At 42.8% G+C, this 18,036-nt stretch overlaps 2 protein-coding genes across 2 annotated transcripts; both read right to left on the bottom strand.

Moving 5' to 3' along the window:
• Positions 1 to 1,604: 1,604 nt before the first annotated feature.
• On the bottom strand, positions 1,605 to 2,612 carry sst6 (somatostatin 6). Its single transcript, XM_039007762.1, has 2 exons — positions 2,508 to 2,612; positions 1,605 to 1,829 (listed from the first exon to the last, which is right to left on the bottom strand). The coding sequence occupies exons 1-2, from the start codon at positions 2,610 to 2,612 to the stop codon at positions 1,641 to 1,643; spliced, it is 294 nt and encodes a 97-aa protein (XP_038863690.1). The 3' UTR covers positions 1,605 to 1,640.
• Positions 2,613 to 5,068: 2,456 nt separating this feature from the next.
• Positions 5,069 to 17,089, bottom strand: pgd (phosphogluconate dehydrogenase). The gene is made up of 13 exons (XM_039008276.1): positions 16,956 to 17,089; positions 16,195 to 16,270; positions 15,766 to 15,945; positions 15,330 to 15,395; positions 15,119 to 15,237; positions 14,799 to 14,868; positions 14,581 to 14,715; positions 14,110 to 14,299; positions 11,443 to 11,573; positions 7,878 to 8,011; positions 6,879 to 6,978; positions 6,127 to 6,249; positions 5,069 to 5,657 (listed from the first exon to the last, which is right to left on the bottom strand). Exons 1-13 carry the CDS (start codon positions 16,961 to 16,963, stop codon positions 5,538 to 5,540), a joined length of 1,452 nt encoding a protein of 483 aa, XP_038864204.1. The 5' UTR covers positions 16,964 to 17,089; the 3' UTR covers positions 5,069 to 5,537.
• Positions 17,090 to 18,036: the final 947 nt, after the last annotated feature.

The following is an 18,036-nucleotide window of genomic DNA, read 5'->3' as shown; positions in this document are numbered from 1 at the left end:
CAGTTGACAGTGCAGGTCAGAGCAAAAACCAAGCCATGAGGTCGAAGGACTTGTCCGTAGCGCTCCGAGACAGGATTGTGTCGAGGCACAGATCTGGGAAAGGGTACCAAAGCATTTCTGCAGCATTGAAGGTCCCCAAGAACACAGTAGCCTCCATCATTCTTAAATGGGAGAAGTTTGGAACCACCAAGACTATTCCTAGAGCTGGCCGCCCGGCCAAACTGAGCAATTGGGGGAGAAGGGCCTCGGTCAGGGAGGTGACCAAGAACCCGATGGTCACTCAGACAGAGCTCTAGAGTTCATCTGTGGAGATGGGAGAACCTTCCAGAAGGACAACCATCTCTGCAGCACTTCACCAATCAGGCCTTTATGGTGGAGTGGCCAGACGGAAGCTCCTCCTCAGTAAAAGGCATGATAGACCACTTGGAGTTTGCCATTAGTCACCTAAAGACTCAAACCATGAGAAACAAGATTATCTGGTCTGATGAAACTTTGGCCTGAATGCCAAGCGTCATGTCTGGAGGAAACCTGACATCATCCCTATGGTGAAGCATGGTGGTGGCAGCATCATGCTGTGAGTATGTTTTTCAGCAGCAGTGACTGAGAGACTAGTCAGGAGAGGCAAAGATGAACAGAGCAAAGTACAGAGATCCTTGATGAAAACCTGCTCCACAGCGCTCCTCAGGGTCTGACTGGGGCAAAGGTTCACCTTCCAACAGGACAACAACCCTAAGCACACAGCCAAGACAATGCAGGAGTGACTTCGGGACAAGCCAGAGCCTGGACTTGAACCCGATCTAACATCTCTGGAGACCTGAAAATAGGTGTGCAGCAACGCTCCCCATCTAACCTGACAGAGCTTGAGAAGATCTGCAGAGAAGAATGGGAGAAACTCCCCAAATACAGGTGTGGCAAGCTTATAGCGTCATACCCAAGAAGACACCTTTGGCAGTGTAATCACTGCCAAAGGTGCTTTAACAAAGTACTGAGTAAAGGGTCTGAATACTTATGTTAATGTGATATTTAATTTTTATAATGATCAAAAATGTTTTTAAAAAACAGTTTTTTTTGTCATTATGGGGTATTGTATATAGATTGATGAGGACAAAAAATATTTCAATCAATTTTAGAATAAGGCTGTAACGTAACAAAATGTGGAACAAGTCAAGTGGTCTGAATACTTTCTGAAGGCACCGTCTAGGCAAGGCAAGAAGACAAAATGTGAGGTAAGCAATTATCTAGGCTACAGCCTTTTCTCAGTGTAATTCAGTTGATGTTAATAGTAATGACAGTATGAAGGCTTCGTAGTGTTGTCTTTTGCTGATACAGTAACAATAAACCATGTTAAATCCATGCAAAAAAGTTAATAGCAAGGAATTGTAATTCTACACATCAAACATTCCCTGAAAAGAAAAATAATGAATTAAGACCACTGCAATAGTAAGATAATACCACTTGCCTGCCCTACATTCTAGGAGAGATGAAGTATAGGCAGAGGTACTGCATCACACAGTCATCAATCAGAATTCATTTTTCTTTAGTTGCAGTTTATTCATAGTCATTGAGTATTGCTCATGCAATGCGGCAACGAGGCCAGGGTGTAGACTGTGACTGTCAGCAGCTGTCTGCCAGTGCCTTCGCTAGCAGGATGAGAAGGTCTTCCAAAAGAACTTCTTACAGGGGGATCTCACTCTGGCAGGAACTTGAGCTCTGAGAGATCTGTCCTGCAGCTCTCTGTGGAGCTGTTGATCCGGATACATATACTCTGACGTCAGCTCATTCAGCCCCGACAACATCTTCAACAGGTCCCTCTGCTCCACAGTCAACTCCTGGACCAAACATACATTTTTGTCATGTATTATTAAATCAATTATATAGGTGAATTTGATTTGTACAACATGATCCTGGATGGAGGGAGTTGACACTTGATTAAGTCCTTGTTAGGTTGCATCCAATGGATGACTTCCTCTCAGCCAGGTTTGCTGTCAGAATGGTTTCTAAGGGCTCTATTCAATCCACATCGCGGGACTTTAGCTTTACAGCGTGATTGGAGTTTAACGGCAATGTTTCCACTTTAGCGGAGACTGTATTCACCGTAAACGCGGAATATGTTGGCTCAATCTGAAATTACCTTTATATTTCTATCGCGGAATCTAATGCTTCAGCATTACAGATTGAATAGAGGCCTAAATCACGTGTCAACTACTACCAGCCAGGACACGTTGCCCTGCGAATCAAACCGACTTTAAGCGTGTATCCAGAAACCACGATCTGGAGTTGATCTGAATATCGGCATTTGTGGTTGCAATTCATGGCTCATGCTTGATATTACAACACAACAAACATGCAGCATCAAGTGTGGTGTCATAGCTCAAATTTAGAACTGTACCACAAAACTATGAGCTGTCCCCAAAAGTCTAAATTGACATATGTAGAAACTAACATTTTCATACCAAACCTTTAAACACGCTATTGAGTTTAATAAGGAGTGATTATTATCAACTCACCCGGTTGCGCTGCAATCCTAGGTTATCCTCTATGGGAAGTGCCGTTGTCTCTTGTCCACTCCACACCATGAGGACGAAGGGTACTAATCTCACCAGCACCCTCATGATCAACACTTTCTTGAAGCTGCTGCAGGTCTCGTGGCACAAGCCTCATTTTTATAGAATTGCGAATTACAAATTGTTGTTGCTAACGTTAGCTAGGTGGCTACCGCTAGCTAGGTTAGGGGTTAAGATTAGGAGTTAGGTTAAAATTAGGGGAAGGGTTAGCTAGCATTCTACGTAGTTGCAAAGTAGCTAAAAAGTAGTTTCAAAGTTGCTAATTAGCTAAAATGTCCAAGTTGACTGTAATGAGATTTGAACACGCAACCTTTGGGTTGTTAGATGTACGAATTATACACCCACCCCGTACAACCACCCTACTTTAGTTTTTGCCTTAAGGAACCTTCCTTCTAATATAACCATACCAAACGTAACATGAATGTCATGGATTTACGTTGACTATGTTACGTCTAGTCTGAGACCAGCCTGATTTGACAGCTCTAAACGCACCTCTGACACCACCTCAACAAAAGCAATGAAAAGCTATGCATGTGGCTAACAAGGGTTAACGCCGATCTGAATTAATCCTGGCCTAAACTCTATATAGCTTTCACCCATTCCTCTTCCTCAGATTTGAAGGAATTGCAGGCCTATACATTCCAACAATATGTGTAATATAAAAACCACAAGAAGGTAGTATGCTGCAGGACCCAATTTGATTCACGTTTTTGGGAATATGGGTTCTTCTCGTGTCTTTCTCAACACAACTGTATAATGCATTATTGAACAGGTTACATCCCAAATGGCACCCTATTCCTTACAGTGCACTACTTTGATCTGGGCCCTGGTCAAACGTAATGTACTCAATAGGGTGCCACCTGGGGCTCACTGTCTGAAGGATGACTCGGCACCATCACCCACCTGCGCTGCCATCAAAGAGCTATAATAGCCTCATACGTTTTAATACAACCTCCGCAGTTCATTAACAGTCATTTAGAACACTATTCTCTCCTCAGCAAGCCCCTAATTGTCGAGATGTTCCTTTTTCCGATGGATTAATTAGGCCGTGGGCATAAACAAAGGATCAACCCAGACAAATATCTATCTAAAAAAGTAGAAGAGTATCATTAACAAAGTCTGAATGCTGAATCCAAATAGCAAAGCTATGCTAAATGGGTTGAGTGGTGATGACGATCCTAACTTTGATAATGGAAGAGCCAGGATGTTGTCTTTTTATGATAACTGTCATCTGTAGGTCTACATAGCAAAAACACTGTCGCTTTGTTTGTCATGTAAGAAATTAGAGATTCAAGTCAACTAAACAGGAACACCAAAATGTATTTACAGCAAGCCTACAGAGATAAAGGCTCATTTAACCATGAAAAGGATTGTCAATGGCAGTACATCTTCCATACTGAATGTCAAAACTCGACAGTGGACTCCTTTCTTATAGCCTCGTTCGACCATCCTGATCTTACATTTTGGTGGACCAGGCTACATTTCCTATGCACTTTTCCAACCCCTCTATCTTGATCTGAAAGGATTAGATAGTTGAAAGAAACAGGGCAGATATGACCAGTGCCAGTGTTAAGCAGGAACCAATTGCTAAAATAGGTGCCAATGAAGGTATTCTTGGAAGAACCTAACTGCCCAAAATAAGTGATGGTGGATGGCTAGAGAGAAGCTGAATGAGGGGTACTTAAGGCCTAAAACAAAGGCCTCAAAGACCAAAGCTACAGGTGCATCTGGTGCACTGGCAAATGAGCTTTGAATTGTCATACGGATTTCAACAGGTGAGTGCTACAGCTGACATTAAAGGAAGAACAAACTGTGTGCCTGCTTGAGATGTAGCGTTTCTCACTTATAAGCCAAAGACAGTGAGCAGAGTGAATTGAGATCTGAACAACAGGAACTATATTGCCTTCGCCAATAGGTGAGACACCAACTCCGCTCTCTCCACAAATGTGATTTAGCTTTTTCCACTCAAGTGTTCCATACTGTAAAGTTGTACACAAATTAGATGATGCATTATCAATAATTTGAAAAAGTTCAGTAACCTTAGAATCCAACACCTTCTCAAAGTAAGAACAAACCTGCACTGACAAGATGGACTTGACTAAACCACAAAATAATTTCCAAGCCACATTTCAGACTATATGAGTCTATGGTCAATCGGTGTTTTCATGATTGATATCCAGGAGCCACAGGGACAAGTGTCTTATGGCCACCTACTGGAAATTGCTTGAAATTACACAGCCTACAACTAAACAAAAGATCACTAAATGTTCAATTGGTTTGAATTGTGATAATTTGGTAAGCAATGGCTTCAATGGATTTCATGAAAGAGAGATGCTCTCACTGACTTAACAGGGTCATTTTATCAAAGTTTATTACTGTACTATGGGCCATCGCCGCAGTTGACGTCTCGTTCTGCCCAATGTAACCCTGGGCAGTTATAAACAGAGCAAAACCTGAATCCTGTTTCCCGCTCGAGGCTGGAGTGTAAGGACCACAAAAGCTAATTAAAAAGTGATTTAAATCTTTATTTAGCCTAATACAGTACAGTGCAATGGTTAACCTTAATCCAGTGTCAACTGTGTGAACATGATTGGAGAAACTAGCCGTCAGCTTGTGGTGTAAGCTTTGGGGGCGAAACCCTTGTGACTTCCCTCTTTGTTGTGTCTGTCTGTGGCAATGGGCCCTACAGTAGTAAGCACTGCACTACCAACCTCATAGGGGAAGTGTTTACATACACATACAATGATTACTTTTCCCACTTCATCATAAATAAAACTGTAATAGTACATCAGAACCCCTTTTAAGAATCTTAAGATACAATATGTCTGATTGAAGGAAGGGGTCTTTAAATATTGATGCTTGGTTTTAGAGAAGTAACATCTAACATAAATCTTCTTGAGCTAAAAAATGCCCCTCATCTCTTCTGGCCTTACGTCTCTGCCCGCCTGCGTCTGTCTGAGACGGCGTTGTTCCTTAAGCGTTGTAAGAGGAAGAGGAAACGTTGCCACCGTGGCCTGTCCAGTTGGTGTGGATGTACTTGCCAGGGTTTGACAGAAGTTCATACGTGTGTGCTCCAAAGTAGTCCCTCTGGGCCTAAAGTGACAAACACACAGAGTTAAGAGTTGCCTCAGTAAAATGTTGTTTTATTCCGTCTATATCTTTGCCAATAAAGCGACGCAAGATGCTCTCGCAGAAGAGCGGGCGCCAGAACAGCCCGACTGGCACATAACGTTTTTGTAATGTTCTGCAACGTTTTCACAACTTTGTAAAACATTTCCTTGCTAGCTGGGCATATGGGTGGGCCTAAATGCTGCAGTATCCATTTAAATATGGTAGTTACATCATCGTCTTACGGTCTTAAAGTCCACCCGCCTCCCCCTGCATCCAAACACACACTACCCTTAGCTAACATCCACACGTGACAAGACCGTTTTAATCTCCTTCACTTTGACATATGTTCTTGTAGGGGGAGCTTTGTGCCCTGAAGAGAGTGGTGTGTTGTGTCACTGAGTTGCTCCTTAACCATGGTAAGAGGAGACCGTGGCATCCAATGTGTTGTTACCTGGAGGAGGTTAGCCGGGAGCATGTCGTGTCTGTAGCCGTCGTAGAAGGACAAGGCGGTGGTGAAACAAGGCATAGGGATCCCCTGCTGCACTCCAATGCTGACCGCCCGGCGCCACGAGTCCTACAGCCATGACAAAAACAAGCACACGCATGAACAAAAGCACACACAATAATCTCTAACCCTCTGGGATTTGGGAACATCAGGGTGAATACAGTTATTTCAAGTTTATTAGACAAGATCATTGCAAAGCAATATGACATGAACACTTATAATCACATAATTAGATAGCGACAAGGGGTTTATTTATTTAAACGCAGAGACCAAATACAGTAGAACTTTGTAAATGTTGCCCTGTCTTGGGCCATACCATGTACAACACTGCGATAAGACTGCAGTATAAGTAAGAAGCCTATGACATGCGTGTCATCTATATTACAAAAACACATTTCCATCAATAACTAACAGCCCCATCATATTCTCCTTTTGTGGGCTGGGAAATGGTATGTATCAATATAGTGGTGGGGTGGTAACTTCATTTTCAAAGAGGAAACAGCTGTGAGTGTGTGTTGCTAACGTGGCCACAAAGGGGTGGGCTCTCTTTCATCACTTCCTACTCCCCTAGGTACAGATTGAGGATCAGCTTCCCCTCCCCCAATCCTAAACTTAACCATTATGGGGGAAAAATGCTAAAAATGACCCAAGATCAGCATTTTAGGGCAGATTAACCCTACTCTCCTTCTTTACTGTACCTGGCAGTCCTGTACGGCATTACTGAAAAAGGTATCCAACAGCAGATTCTGCAGCTCAGCATCCCTGTCAAAGGCCTCTTTGATCTTCCCCAGGAAAACACTGGAGAAAAGACACGGTGAGAGATACTGGCATCATTACTCACCAAACAAAACAAACAGACTGAAACAGGGAGGGACTACAAGACCGTTTATTTTCATTTTCTGGTGCCAAACATTTTGCTACAATGTGCCCTAATGAATATGATCCAGAGTCACTGTTTTATTATCCCTGAAAAAGGATAAAACCATTTCAGACAGGAGTGTTACTGGCTCTGTAGAACACTTAGGTAAGGACCGATCTACTTTAGATGGCTCTGCCCTACTGACCAAGACCATATTCTTAGTTAAAACACATTGCACTTTGAAAAGTAATGTCGGGTATAGTTTGGCACAGGGCTGAGAGAAGTTATGATGAATGGTTTCTGTTTGCTCAAGGTTTATGCAACATCTTTCCCACATTGCGCATTAAGACCAACATTTCCTCATTCTTGTATGGCTGATTCTCCAGGAAGCCTTCTCTTCTTCCTTGTGGTTGACTCACCAGCTGGCTGCATTACAATACTATGTGGCAGCAAGAATACAACAAATATGACTTGACACCAGAGTTAGGGTGATATCAAATTGAGTCAATTCAGGATGTAAACTGACATTCCAATTCAATAATTTACAAAAGGGCATCCATTATTAAATGACTTCTCAATACACTGAAAATGAGAAGCTATTTATTTTAAAAGTTAATTTTTTTACTGACTGCAACCCTGATTAGGAGATACATTTCCTCATTCTTGTCCCACTCCGATTTTCCAGGAAATCTTATCTCACATTCCTTGTGGCTTCGTCAACCCTGCCTTACAACACTCTGTGGCAGCAAGAATAAAACAAATGGCTTCACACTGTGGCCACACGTTCGTAAATGGAGCTCTGACAGCCTTTTAATGAGGATGGTATGTTAGGTCTTACCTTCGGATGATGCAGCCTCCTCTCCACATCAGGGCAATGGCGCCATAGTTTAGGGACCAGCCAAACTCTTTGGCCGCCTGTCTGAGCAGCATGAAGCCCTGGGCATACGAGATGATCTTGGAGGCATAGAGGGCCTGAACAGGACACAAGACAAAACCATTTGCTTGAAGTAACTGATAATTAGCAGAGAAATTCTGTTCCCATATCCATGATTCATTTACGGAATATATATATTTTTAACTTGAGTGGTGGTACTCGGATCATATTTTTGTGTGTATATATATATATATATATATATATATATATATATATATATATATATATATACACACACACACGTTTTTTGTTGTTGCACAATAGCACTTAACAAAGTGGCAATATTTAGAGAATAAAGTCACTTATATTCCAAGATTAAAGAAGGGGATTCGCATGTCTCCCTGGCGCTGTTGAAATGCCTGCAGTTAGATGACCTGGTGAAACTAGACTTTTGAATTGGCTTTAGTAACAAGGAAATCTTCTCTCTTAACATATAATAACCATAGGCCTATTAGGACCTGGAAGAGGTTAATTCATTTCAGAATGAGGAACCACACAGACTCGGATGTGTGTGTGTGTGTGTGTGTGTGTGTGTATGTGGGGGGGGGGGGGGGGGGGGGTCTAGTACAATCATTCAAACAGGCATCTCACTCACGGTATCCCCAAAGCAATACCATTCTAATGGCCATGGTGCGTTGTCAGACTGCGAAGAGACATGGAGTTGTGTGCATCAGTCCCTGTAATGGTGCCCTTCAAATTCACCACAATGTTATCATCAATCCCCTGTGTATGCCAACACCTTGTATAGTATCTTAGAGAGAGCAATAGCTAGGCCAGTAGCCTAGTGCCTTCAGGAAGGATTCAGACCCCTTGACTTTTTCCACATTTTGTTACAGCCTATTCGAAAATGTTTTAAATACTTTTCCCCCCTCAGCAAACAACACACAATACCCCATAATGACAAAGTGAAAACAGGTTCAGATTTTTTAGCAAATGTATGAAAAATTAAAACAGAAAAACCTTATTTACATAAGTATTCAGACCCTTTGCTATGAGACTCGAAATTGAGCTCAGGTGCATCCTGTTTCCATTGATCATCCTTGAGATGTTTCCACAACTTGATTGGAGTCCACCTGTGGTAAATTCAACTGATTTGACATGATTTGGAAAGGCACACCTGTCTATATAAAGATCCCACAGTTGACAGTGCATGTCAGAGCAAAAACCAAGCCATGAGGTCGAAGGAATTGTCTGTAGAGCTCCGAGACAGGATTGTGTCGAGGCACAGATCTGGGGAAGGCTACCAAAAAATGCCTGTAGCACTGAAGGTTCCCAAGATTACAGTGTATGGAAGAAGTTTGGAGCCACCAAGACTGTTCCTAGACCGGCCAAACGGGGGAGAAGGGCCTTGGTCAGGGAGGTGTCCAAGAATCCAATGGTCATTCTGACAGAGCTCCAGAGTACCTCTGTGGAGAAGGGAGAACCTTCAAGAAGGACAACCATCTCTGCAGCACTCCACCAATCAGGCCTTTATGGTAGAGTGGCCAGATGGAAGCCACTCCTCAGTAAAAGGCACATGACAGCCCCTTGGAGTTTGGCAAAAGGCCCCTAAAGGACTCTCAAACCATGAAACTGGTCTGATGAAACCAAGATTGAACTCTTTGGCCTGAATGCCAAGCGTCACGTCTGGAGGAAACCTGGCACCATCCCTACGGTGAAGCATGTTGGTAGCAATAAGGCACCTTGGGGGTTTGTGGTATATGGCCCATATACCACGACTAAGGGTTGTATCCAGGCACTCCGCGTTGCGTCGTTCATAAGAACAGCCCTTAGCCATGGTATATTGGCTATATACCACACCCCCCTCTGGCCATATTGCTTAAAATAGCCTACCATTTATCTAATAGGCCTATATTTAGATCAATGATTAACTCACGAAAGGGATAATCTAGCCATGAATATATTCAAACAGCGCCTCAGATTAGGTGTTTTGCGCATGCAGGAGTGGTCCTTGAGTTGCCTCTCCTCCCACAAACACTTGCTTTCTTGTTCATTCGACCCCCCCCCCCCCAAATCTAGTGGGCAGTTATGGGTTAATAATGGGCTGCAAAATAGCAGCGTTGTAGCAAATCTGGAGAGAAGCTTGACATGGGACACATACACACGCATAGCCCCTGGTCTCCAGGATCCCAAAATAATTAGTTTCATTGGGTGTACTCAAGTAGCCTACGAGCCTATAATCCTTAGATTGATAGTTGCCATAAGGGGGAAATACTACTATAAGTAAAGCTCCATCGATAAGGTCATTAATAGTTGCCATTATGCACAGATTTACTGCAAGGTGTTGGCCTAGGCTACGCAGCAGAATGTTGTAGAGAATTCGGATAGCAGACAGACGGACTCAACCCCAGATCTCTTCTCATTCAGTAACAATAGTTTTTGTGTGTGTGCTCATAACGCACCATGGACATTAGAAGAGTGTATGTCTATAGTCTGAAATGGTCTGGGGGAAACTTTGTGTGTGCGAGTTATTAGATCATTAAATTGATAAGCGTGAGTGTTCAGTGACGTCTGTTTGAACGAGTGTATTAGATCATTAGATTGATGGCCATTTGTTTGTTTTGCCCCTACTTTTTAACCGCCCACACACAACATGCCTGTCTCTATCTGTTTGTAACCATGGTTCCTCCTTCTGAAAATCATCTTTGGCAAAACCTTTTCCAGGTTCTAATACTTATAATAATATGGTTATGTGCTAAGAGAGCAAGGATTTCCTTCTAATTTAAGCCAATTCTAAAGTATAGTTTCACCAGGTCATCTAACTCAGGCATTTCAACAGTGGAGTGCACAGCAACAGGAAGCCAGGGAGACATGCACTTAACCAAATCCCTACGTTAATCTTGAAATATAACTGCAACTTCATTCTCAAAATAAATAAAAAGATTCTCAAAATATTGCCACTTTATGGGATTTGTTTCCCTCCACTTTATTTTTTATGGCTGCTTGATGAAAAAGATATAGCCGCTTTTTGAAAAAAATATTGACGCTTTTTTGAAGTACTATCATTCAACCGCCACCCGTCACGGTTGTTCTTTTTTCAAGAGATTTGACTGAAGTTTTCAGAAAACAATATGAAATAAATGATTTGGGAACAGTCTATAACTGAGGAAGCCAGAGTCCACCAATTATCTATAGCATTTTTTGTTTTGCCTACCCCGGCCAAACCCGGACAATGCTGGGCCAATTGTGCGCCGCGCTATGGGACTCCCAATCACGGCCGGATGGAAAACAGCCTGGATTCAAACCAGGGACTGTAGTGATGCCTCTTGCACTGAGCTCTTAGACCGCTGCACCACTCGGGAGCACGAGTCAACATGTTCAAAATACTCTGTTTGGCTGATTACAAATAAAACGTGATTTCCTCAGCTATTGGTGAGAAAACATGACAAGCGCTTTAATAGTGATATGTGAATGAACTCTTGTTTTTACAGCATTGCCCCAGAAACCCAGACATCTGTAGCCTGGCTACCTTTCTGATGTCCTCAAGGAACGAGGCCTTGTCCCCGTTGAACTTGGCTCCCTGGGGCCCGGCCAGGCTCCTGCTGGCCTCCACTCTCTCGTCCTTCAGGGCCGACAGACATCTGGCAAAGACAGCCTCGCCTGTGAGAGGGAGGAGGATGAGAGAGAGAGAAAGAGGCATGAGAGAAAGAGGGAGCGAGCGGCAGAGAGAGCGAGCGAGCGGCAGAGAGAGCGAGAGAGAGGCAGAGAGAGGCAGAGAGAGGCAGAGAGAGGCAGAGAGAGGCAGAGAGAGCGAGAGAGAGGCAGAGAGAGCGAGAGAGAGGCAGAGAGAGCGAGAGAGAGGCAGAGAGAGCGAGAGAGAGGCAGAGAGAGCGAGAGAGAGGCAGAGAGAGCGAGAGAGAGGCAGAGAGAGCGAGAGAGAGGCAGAGAGAGCGAGAGAGAGGCAGAGAGAGTCAGCTTCTTTACAGAGCAACACATTTGGTCACAAACCGGGTCGCGGTCATTGGGCACAAAATGGGGAAAATGCTTTCAATTGGAAATTGGACAAGATCAAGTAGAAGGTCATGGTCTACCTCAAAACATGTTCTCCCTTTTCATTTCTATTAAATGCAATCATCCTACGAGTCCTCGTATGGTGATTCCTCACAAAACTAGAACAAAGAAAATAACAAGATTTGGGGGATTTTCATGAAATGTAAAGGACCCTACTATGGATTACATTTCATGAAAATCTCCCAAATCGTGGTATTTTCTTTGTTCTAGTTTCGTGAGGAATGACCCAGTAAACGGCTGTGATCTGTCAAAGATAATTGATAGCCTAGCTGAAATTGGCATGCTCAGCTCAAATGTTTGTAGTGACAAAAGGTCTTCGGGTAGCGGGTTCAAAATATACTTGAAGGAAAAGGTGTGTGCGGGTTTCTCCTTCATGAATTAGACATTAAGGGATTGTATTGTACACTCTATAAGCTAGACACTGACAGACAACTCCAATATTTCCCCGCAAAATTCTGCCCTTCTATATCTTTGATCGAATAGGCATCCCGTTTATACCTTAATCATCATCAAGTTTAATACCAAACATAATGACAAGCCTACAGCTGGCACAGTTCCTAGCCGACAAAGTTAACACAATGCCGCCCACAACACAAAGGTACCCTATGACTCAGCGTTAGTAACCATCATTCTATTGTAAAAGCAGGGCTTGCCACATTAAAAAAAAGGAACAACTTCCCACCACATGATGAAAAAATACGTTGGGTAAGCATGACTTGCTAAATATTGCCACAGTGATGCAATGCAATGGCAAGCGGGGGAAGAGAAGAGAAAAAAGATGTCACAATGAGTAAGGCTAAACGAAGCGCCCGACTCCGCATTGAACGCAACCCTATTGAGAGCTGAAATCCACCCCCCAAGCCTGCCTGTACGGCGTGTCCACTCTCTCCCTGGCCCATGGCCACCCACACCAGTTCTCCGCTTTCACAATGAGCCCTTTTGTTCTCTCCGCTATCATTCACACAGGACCTCGCAGTACTGACGATACAGGGACAACATTAAATACCAATAACCCACCGCAAAAAATATATAAAGTCTTCCTTTTCTGTTGCAGAAAAAAGTAGCTCTTTCTATAGCAATCTTGTGGTTCCATTAACACATCGTGAGAGACTGAATAACAGGCCTATGACATGGTTGTCAACTCAAGTGTAAACCAGTTTGATAATAGCACTTAGGAGATGTATCTCTCCACTACTTTAGTCTTTAGCTGGAGGCAGCTTTGTCCTGGAATAACCACACCACCTGATGCTACCTTTAGGAGACGCTGCCCATCGCAGCAGCAGCAGACTCAGAGAGTATAGAAAATCCCCCTTATGTCACTTCAGATGCGGTGGTGTGACTAGAAAAGCCTCCAATCTTCTTAGGGAGGCTGCAGACACTTCATTGATCAGGTTCAGCTGAATAAAGACTCGGCCACTACTGTGGGGGTCAGTTAATGTGGCTAAACATTAGCAGCTCTTAAACAAACCACTACAAGAGTACTAAATAGTTTGTGGGCTGTGTATCACTGCAAGGGGCGTCACTACAGTCCCTGGTTAGAATCCAGGCAGTATCACATCCGGCCGTGATTGGGAGTCCCATAGGGCGGAGCACAATTGGGCCAGCGTCGTCCAGGTTTGGCCGGGGTAGACCGTCATTGTAAATAAGAATTTGTTCTTAACTGACTTGCCTAGTTAAATAAAGGTTCAATAAATACAAATTCTTCAGTATGCACAAAATGGAAGCCAATGTCCTGAAACAGAGAGTACCTCCCCGTTTCAATCTGAACTTATTGAATAAGAGATGCTTGTTTCGTTTTCCGTTGCCCTAATGCCCGGTGTGCCCTAATGAACACAACCCTGTATCATGACTACGCCAACATGGCTGGGATACAAGTCTCTTGGCCAGGCTGTTAATAAAGAGTGGTACAACTGAAAATAAACCATGTCCAAAAAAGAAAATAACCACTTTGCTGACAAGGTGTAGACTACACCAAAGGAGAGCATACACAAAACAAGTTTGATTAGACTCAAAATGTCAGTCAAAATTGGTGGCAATCTAAACTTTTAGCGTCAGAGAGAAACGTCACTGCGGACAATTAATTTCCAAATGGAGACGTCATGACTATTGTCCGTTCCTCTCTTACCGATCAGGGTGACTGGTGTGCCGTACTCGAGAGCCGAAATAGCCGTCCACTTCCCTGTGCCTTTCTGCCCGGCGGCGTCCCGGATCTTAGGCAGCAGGTGAGTGCCGTCGGTGTCTCTGAACTTGAGGATGCCAGCTGTGATCTCGATAAGGAAGGAGTCCAACTCCGTCTTGTTCCAGTCTTCGAAAACCTAAGGGAGACCCAAGAGCAGAAGTGAACCTGACAAATAGAATAATCAACTAAGATACGTCATGACATCATACAGTATCAACAGCTGTTATAGTTAGCTACTATAGAGACTATTTCATGGCGAGGTTTATGCTATTAAAGTTACGGTCCTAAGATATTCAGTCTCTTTTCTAAACGACATATCTATTACATGACTGGCGGTGGAGTCAAAAGCGGAAAGTCATCAAGGGTGTCTGGAATGGTTCATAATTTAAATAAACTGATTCATTTTGAATGGCTCACCTGTGCCATCTCGTCGTGGTCCATACCCAGGACATCCTTCATGAGGTGGTACGCCTCGCAGATCAGTTGCATGTCCCCATACTCAATACCATTATGGACCATCTTCACAAAGTGGCCTGCACCCTCGTCACCAACCTGTCAAAACAGCACAATTAAAATGTCACGTAGAGCCAGGGAAAGTTGTGCAATTTTGTGCCAAATAAATAAATTCCGCTCACCCAGTCACAGCACGGCTCTCCTGTTCCCACCTTGGCAGCGATGCTTTGGAAAATCTCTTTAATGTGTGGCCTGTAGGAGTAAAAAAAAAATATCACATTTTAACAGTTCATAATGATAATTAAATCATTGATTGTGGACACACGGAACAATATGGGAAAGCTTAAAAATACAGTATGATTAAGACAATTTTCTCACAGACGATCACTACTCCTCCTCATTATAGTCTGTGTACTCCGGTGCTATTTGGGACACAGTCATAATCAACCATCAATCCCAACCCCTCCATAGCAGAGGGAAGGGTAGAGTCCCAAAAACTCACCAGGCCTCTTTGTGTCCCCCTGGCATCAGTGAGGGTCCGTAGCGAGCCCCCTCTTCTCCTCCGCTGACTCCACTGCCGACAAACAACAGGTTCTTCTCCTTCAGACTCTTACAGCGCCGCTAGACACACACACAGTCGACACTACCATGAGACCACACTCTTGACACTGACATTACCATAGCTTTGAAATAGATGTTTCTGATAAACTTACTGTTGTGTCTCTGTATTCTGAATTGCCACCATCAATGATAATGTCCCCAGCCTCAAGAAGAGGGACCTGTGAAGGAAAATGGACTGTTAGAAGGGGGCAATCTACTATAATGCAAGTGCCATGCACAACCAAATGAGCCACATTAGGGACTGTATGGTTGCAAATTTGTACATTTCCAAAATTTTCCAGAAATCTTGTTTGAAGGATTACGGATTTCCTGCTTTTTCCCCTCCTAATTTTGGGAAAGCTACCGGAGATTATAAACCGTGGGACTAAATTTCACTAGTTCTAAATGTTTTCTTTGTGGCATTTCAATACCCCAAATGCATCCAAGCCAGCCATTACCTGATTTGGTGAACTGAAAAAGCCTTGATACATTTGACAGCCACAGCATGACTCATCATTTCTATCATGTTTTTCTGTTTGTGCCACTGACCAGCTTGTCGATGAAGTCGTCCACCGCCTGGCCGGCTTTGACCAGCATCACAATCCTCCTGGGCTTCTTCAGCTTGGCCACCATGTCCTCCAAGGACTCAGCTCCTATTATCTTGGTGCCTTTAGCCTCATTGGCCAGAAAATCGTGCACTTTGGAGACAGTGCGATTGTATGCACAGACCTATGGAAAGAATAGGTTAGATTAGGGTTGCAAAATTCTGGTAACTTTAATAAAATTCCCAGGTTTTTCAGAAATCCTGGGGAAATCTGGGAAGTTTGGGAAAGTTACAAGAATTTTGCAACCCTACGATAGATGTAAGACAGTTTAGGCAAGGGAAAGACAATGTACTGTAAAAAGTTTAGGCCTACCACTTATGTTGCAGACTATTTAGGGGGTATGTAACTGTATAAACTGCAATATGAGACTTACCACAAAGCCATGATCATTCATATTCAGGATGATGTTTTGGCCCATGACAGCCAAACCAATCAACGCAATATCTGCTCTGTGGAAAGAAAATCATATTAGTCAAGAGTCCTGGTATCTGTTAGTTAGGGTATCTGGATTGAGACTGAACAAACATGAGGGTGCCTCTCAAGCAAGAAAAACGAGCCTGTCCAATATTGTAACGTTAGTGCCTACTAGGGAATCAATTCTACAACGTTAGGTAGCATATTTTAAAGCCATGTCTATATAAATTGACTAGACAATTTCAAAGTTGATTGAAATGATCATGTAGGAAAAAGTTAACTAAATAGCCAGGATTCACTTAACTATACAAGATTACCATGTAATTTACTATTCAAGGTTGAGGATACATTTTAATGTTATTTTACTAGACCTATGTCGATGTGTCGCGTGCATTGTCAAATCACTTAGCTAACAACGTTTTCTAACGTTAAATCAAAGAGTAAAACAGAGGGGTTTCTGTGGCTAGGTGGCTAACTAGGCTAGTTAGTAGACTAAGTCAGACTGCCCTTTTAATGCCAGGCATGCAACGTTAGCTAGCCATATTACACTGCTGGGTGGTATTGGATAGATAACGTAAGCTAACTAGCTTGCTAGCTAAATTGAATGAAATAACAAGTGGAGTGAGCTAGCAAAAATAGATGGTTTATCCATCACCAGCTGTTTGAAATAATATGAATTCAGTTCTCAGAGACGATAATGCATTGATGTGCAATACTCACTCTGCCATGTTTCTGGAAAGGAAAATAATCCGTCTTCAAGTAACACACACACACAGCCAATGGACTTTCTTGAGATTTCCACAGTACTTCCTCGTTCTCAATTTGAAGAGGAAACCTCAAATTCACCCAAACCAAAGGATCGCCTATGTGAGATGACGTCAAAGAGCTCAAACCATATTGTTCTCGAGTTCTCATTCGTGGAGAAAAACTGAGCTGAGATATCAGATATTTCATTGGTTTAAACCCCCTGTCACTCTTATAACTTTGTTACACTCCCACAAATTTCAACACGACTACGACAAAATTGAAATCTAATCATTTGGCCCCACAATGTTTGACCCCCAATAAAAATATAAAAACAATCTAACAACCTTTTTCCAAACGCACTTTGAGTTTAATTCCAAATAATGTTATACATTACTATTAAAGTTATATTTGTTGCCTGACCCAATCTTCACTTCTCTCCTTTGAGGATGATATTTTCAGCATGACATGTCAAAATGATACTACCGGACCTGTACACAACTATTATTGTAGTTTATCATGCAGAACTACCACCACATGATGCAGCCTATGTTGTGTCAGAAATTGAATATGAAACTCATTCTTCCTAACAAAGAGCAGGAGAGCTGGGAAACTTGAGGAATATGAGGAAACGTTAACAGGAAATAGGTGGCAAAAAAAGTCTTTATTTTGATCCTGAGAGACAATGACCTACAATATGGCTTAGAGTTCTTTATTGACTAACCCCCATAGCCAGAATTAGAATAACAGCAAAACAATGGGAGTTGGTAGGGGCTGGTTCATTCCATGAAAATATACTGAACAAAAATATAAACGCAACATGGAACAATTTAAAATATTTGACTGAGTTACAGTTCATGAGGAAATCAGTCATTATAAATACATTCAATAGGCCCTAATCTATGGATTTCACATGACTGGGAATGCAGATACAGTTGAAGTCGGAAGTACATGCACTTAGGTTGGAGTCCTAAAAACTTGTTTTTCAACCACTCCACAAATGTCTTGTTAACAAACTATAGTTTTGGCAAGTCGGTAAGGACATCTACTGTGTGTA

The sequence above is a fragment of the Salvelinus namaycush genome, chromosome 14 (assembly GCF_016432855.1).
Source record: "Salvelinus namaycush isolate Seneca chromosome 14, SaNama_1.0, whole genome shotgun sequence".
In the NCBI taxonomy this organism is placed as follows: domain Eukaryota; kingdom Metazoa; phylum Chordata; class Actinopteri; order Salmoniformes; family Salmonidae; genus Salvelinus; species Salvelinus namaycush.
This window is presented reverse-complemented; position numbering and strand designations above follow the sequence as displayed.

What these genes read in the sequence shown, in the direction of transcription:
- sst6 (XM_039007762.1), bottom strand. Translation starts at nt 2,612, where the DNA reads ATGAGGGTGCTGGTGAGATTAGTACCCTTCGTCCTCATGGTGTGGAGT. An exon ending in TAGGATTGCAGCGCAACCGG is followed by an intron (nt 1,830 to 2,507) that starts GTGAGTTGATAA and finishes TGTTTGGTCCAG; the next exon opens with GAGTTGACTGTGGAGCAGAG.
- pgd (XM_039008276.1), bottom strand. An exon ending in GAGAGCCGTGCTGTGACTGG is followed by an intron (nt 14,716 to 14,798) that starts GTGAGCGGAATT and finishes CTGTTTTGACAG; the next exon opens with GTTGGTGACGAGGGTGCAGG. An exon ending in CACACCAGTCACCCTGATCG is followed by an intron (nt 11,574 to 14,109) that starts GTAAGAGAGGAA and finishes TCCCTCTCACAG; the next exon opens with GCGAGGCTGTCTTTGCCAGA.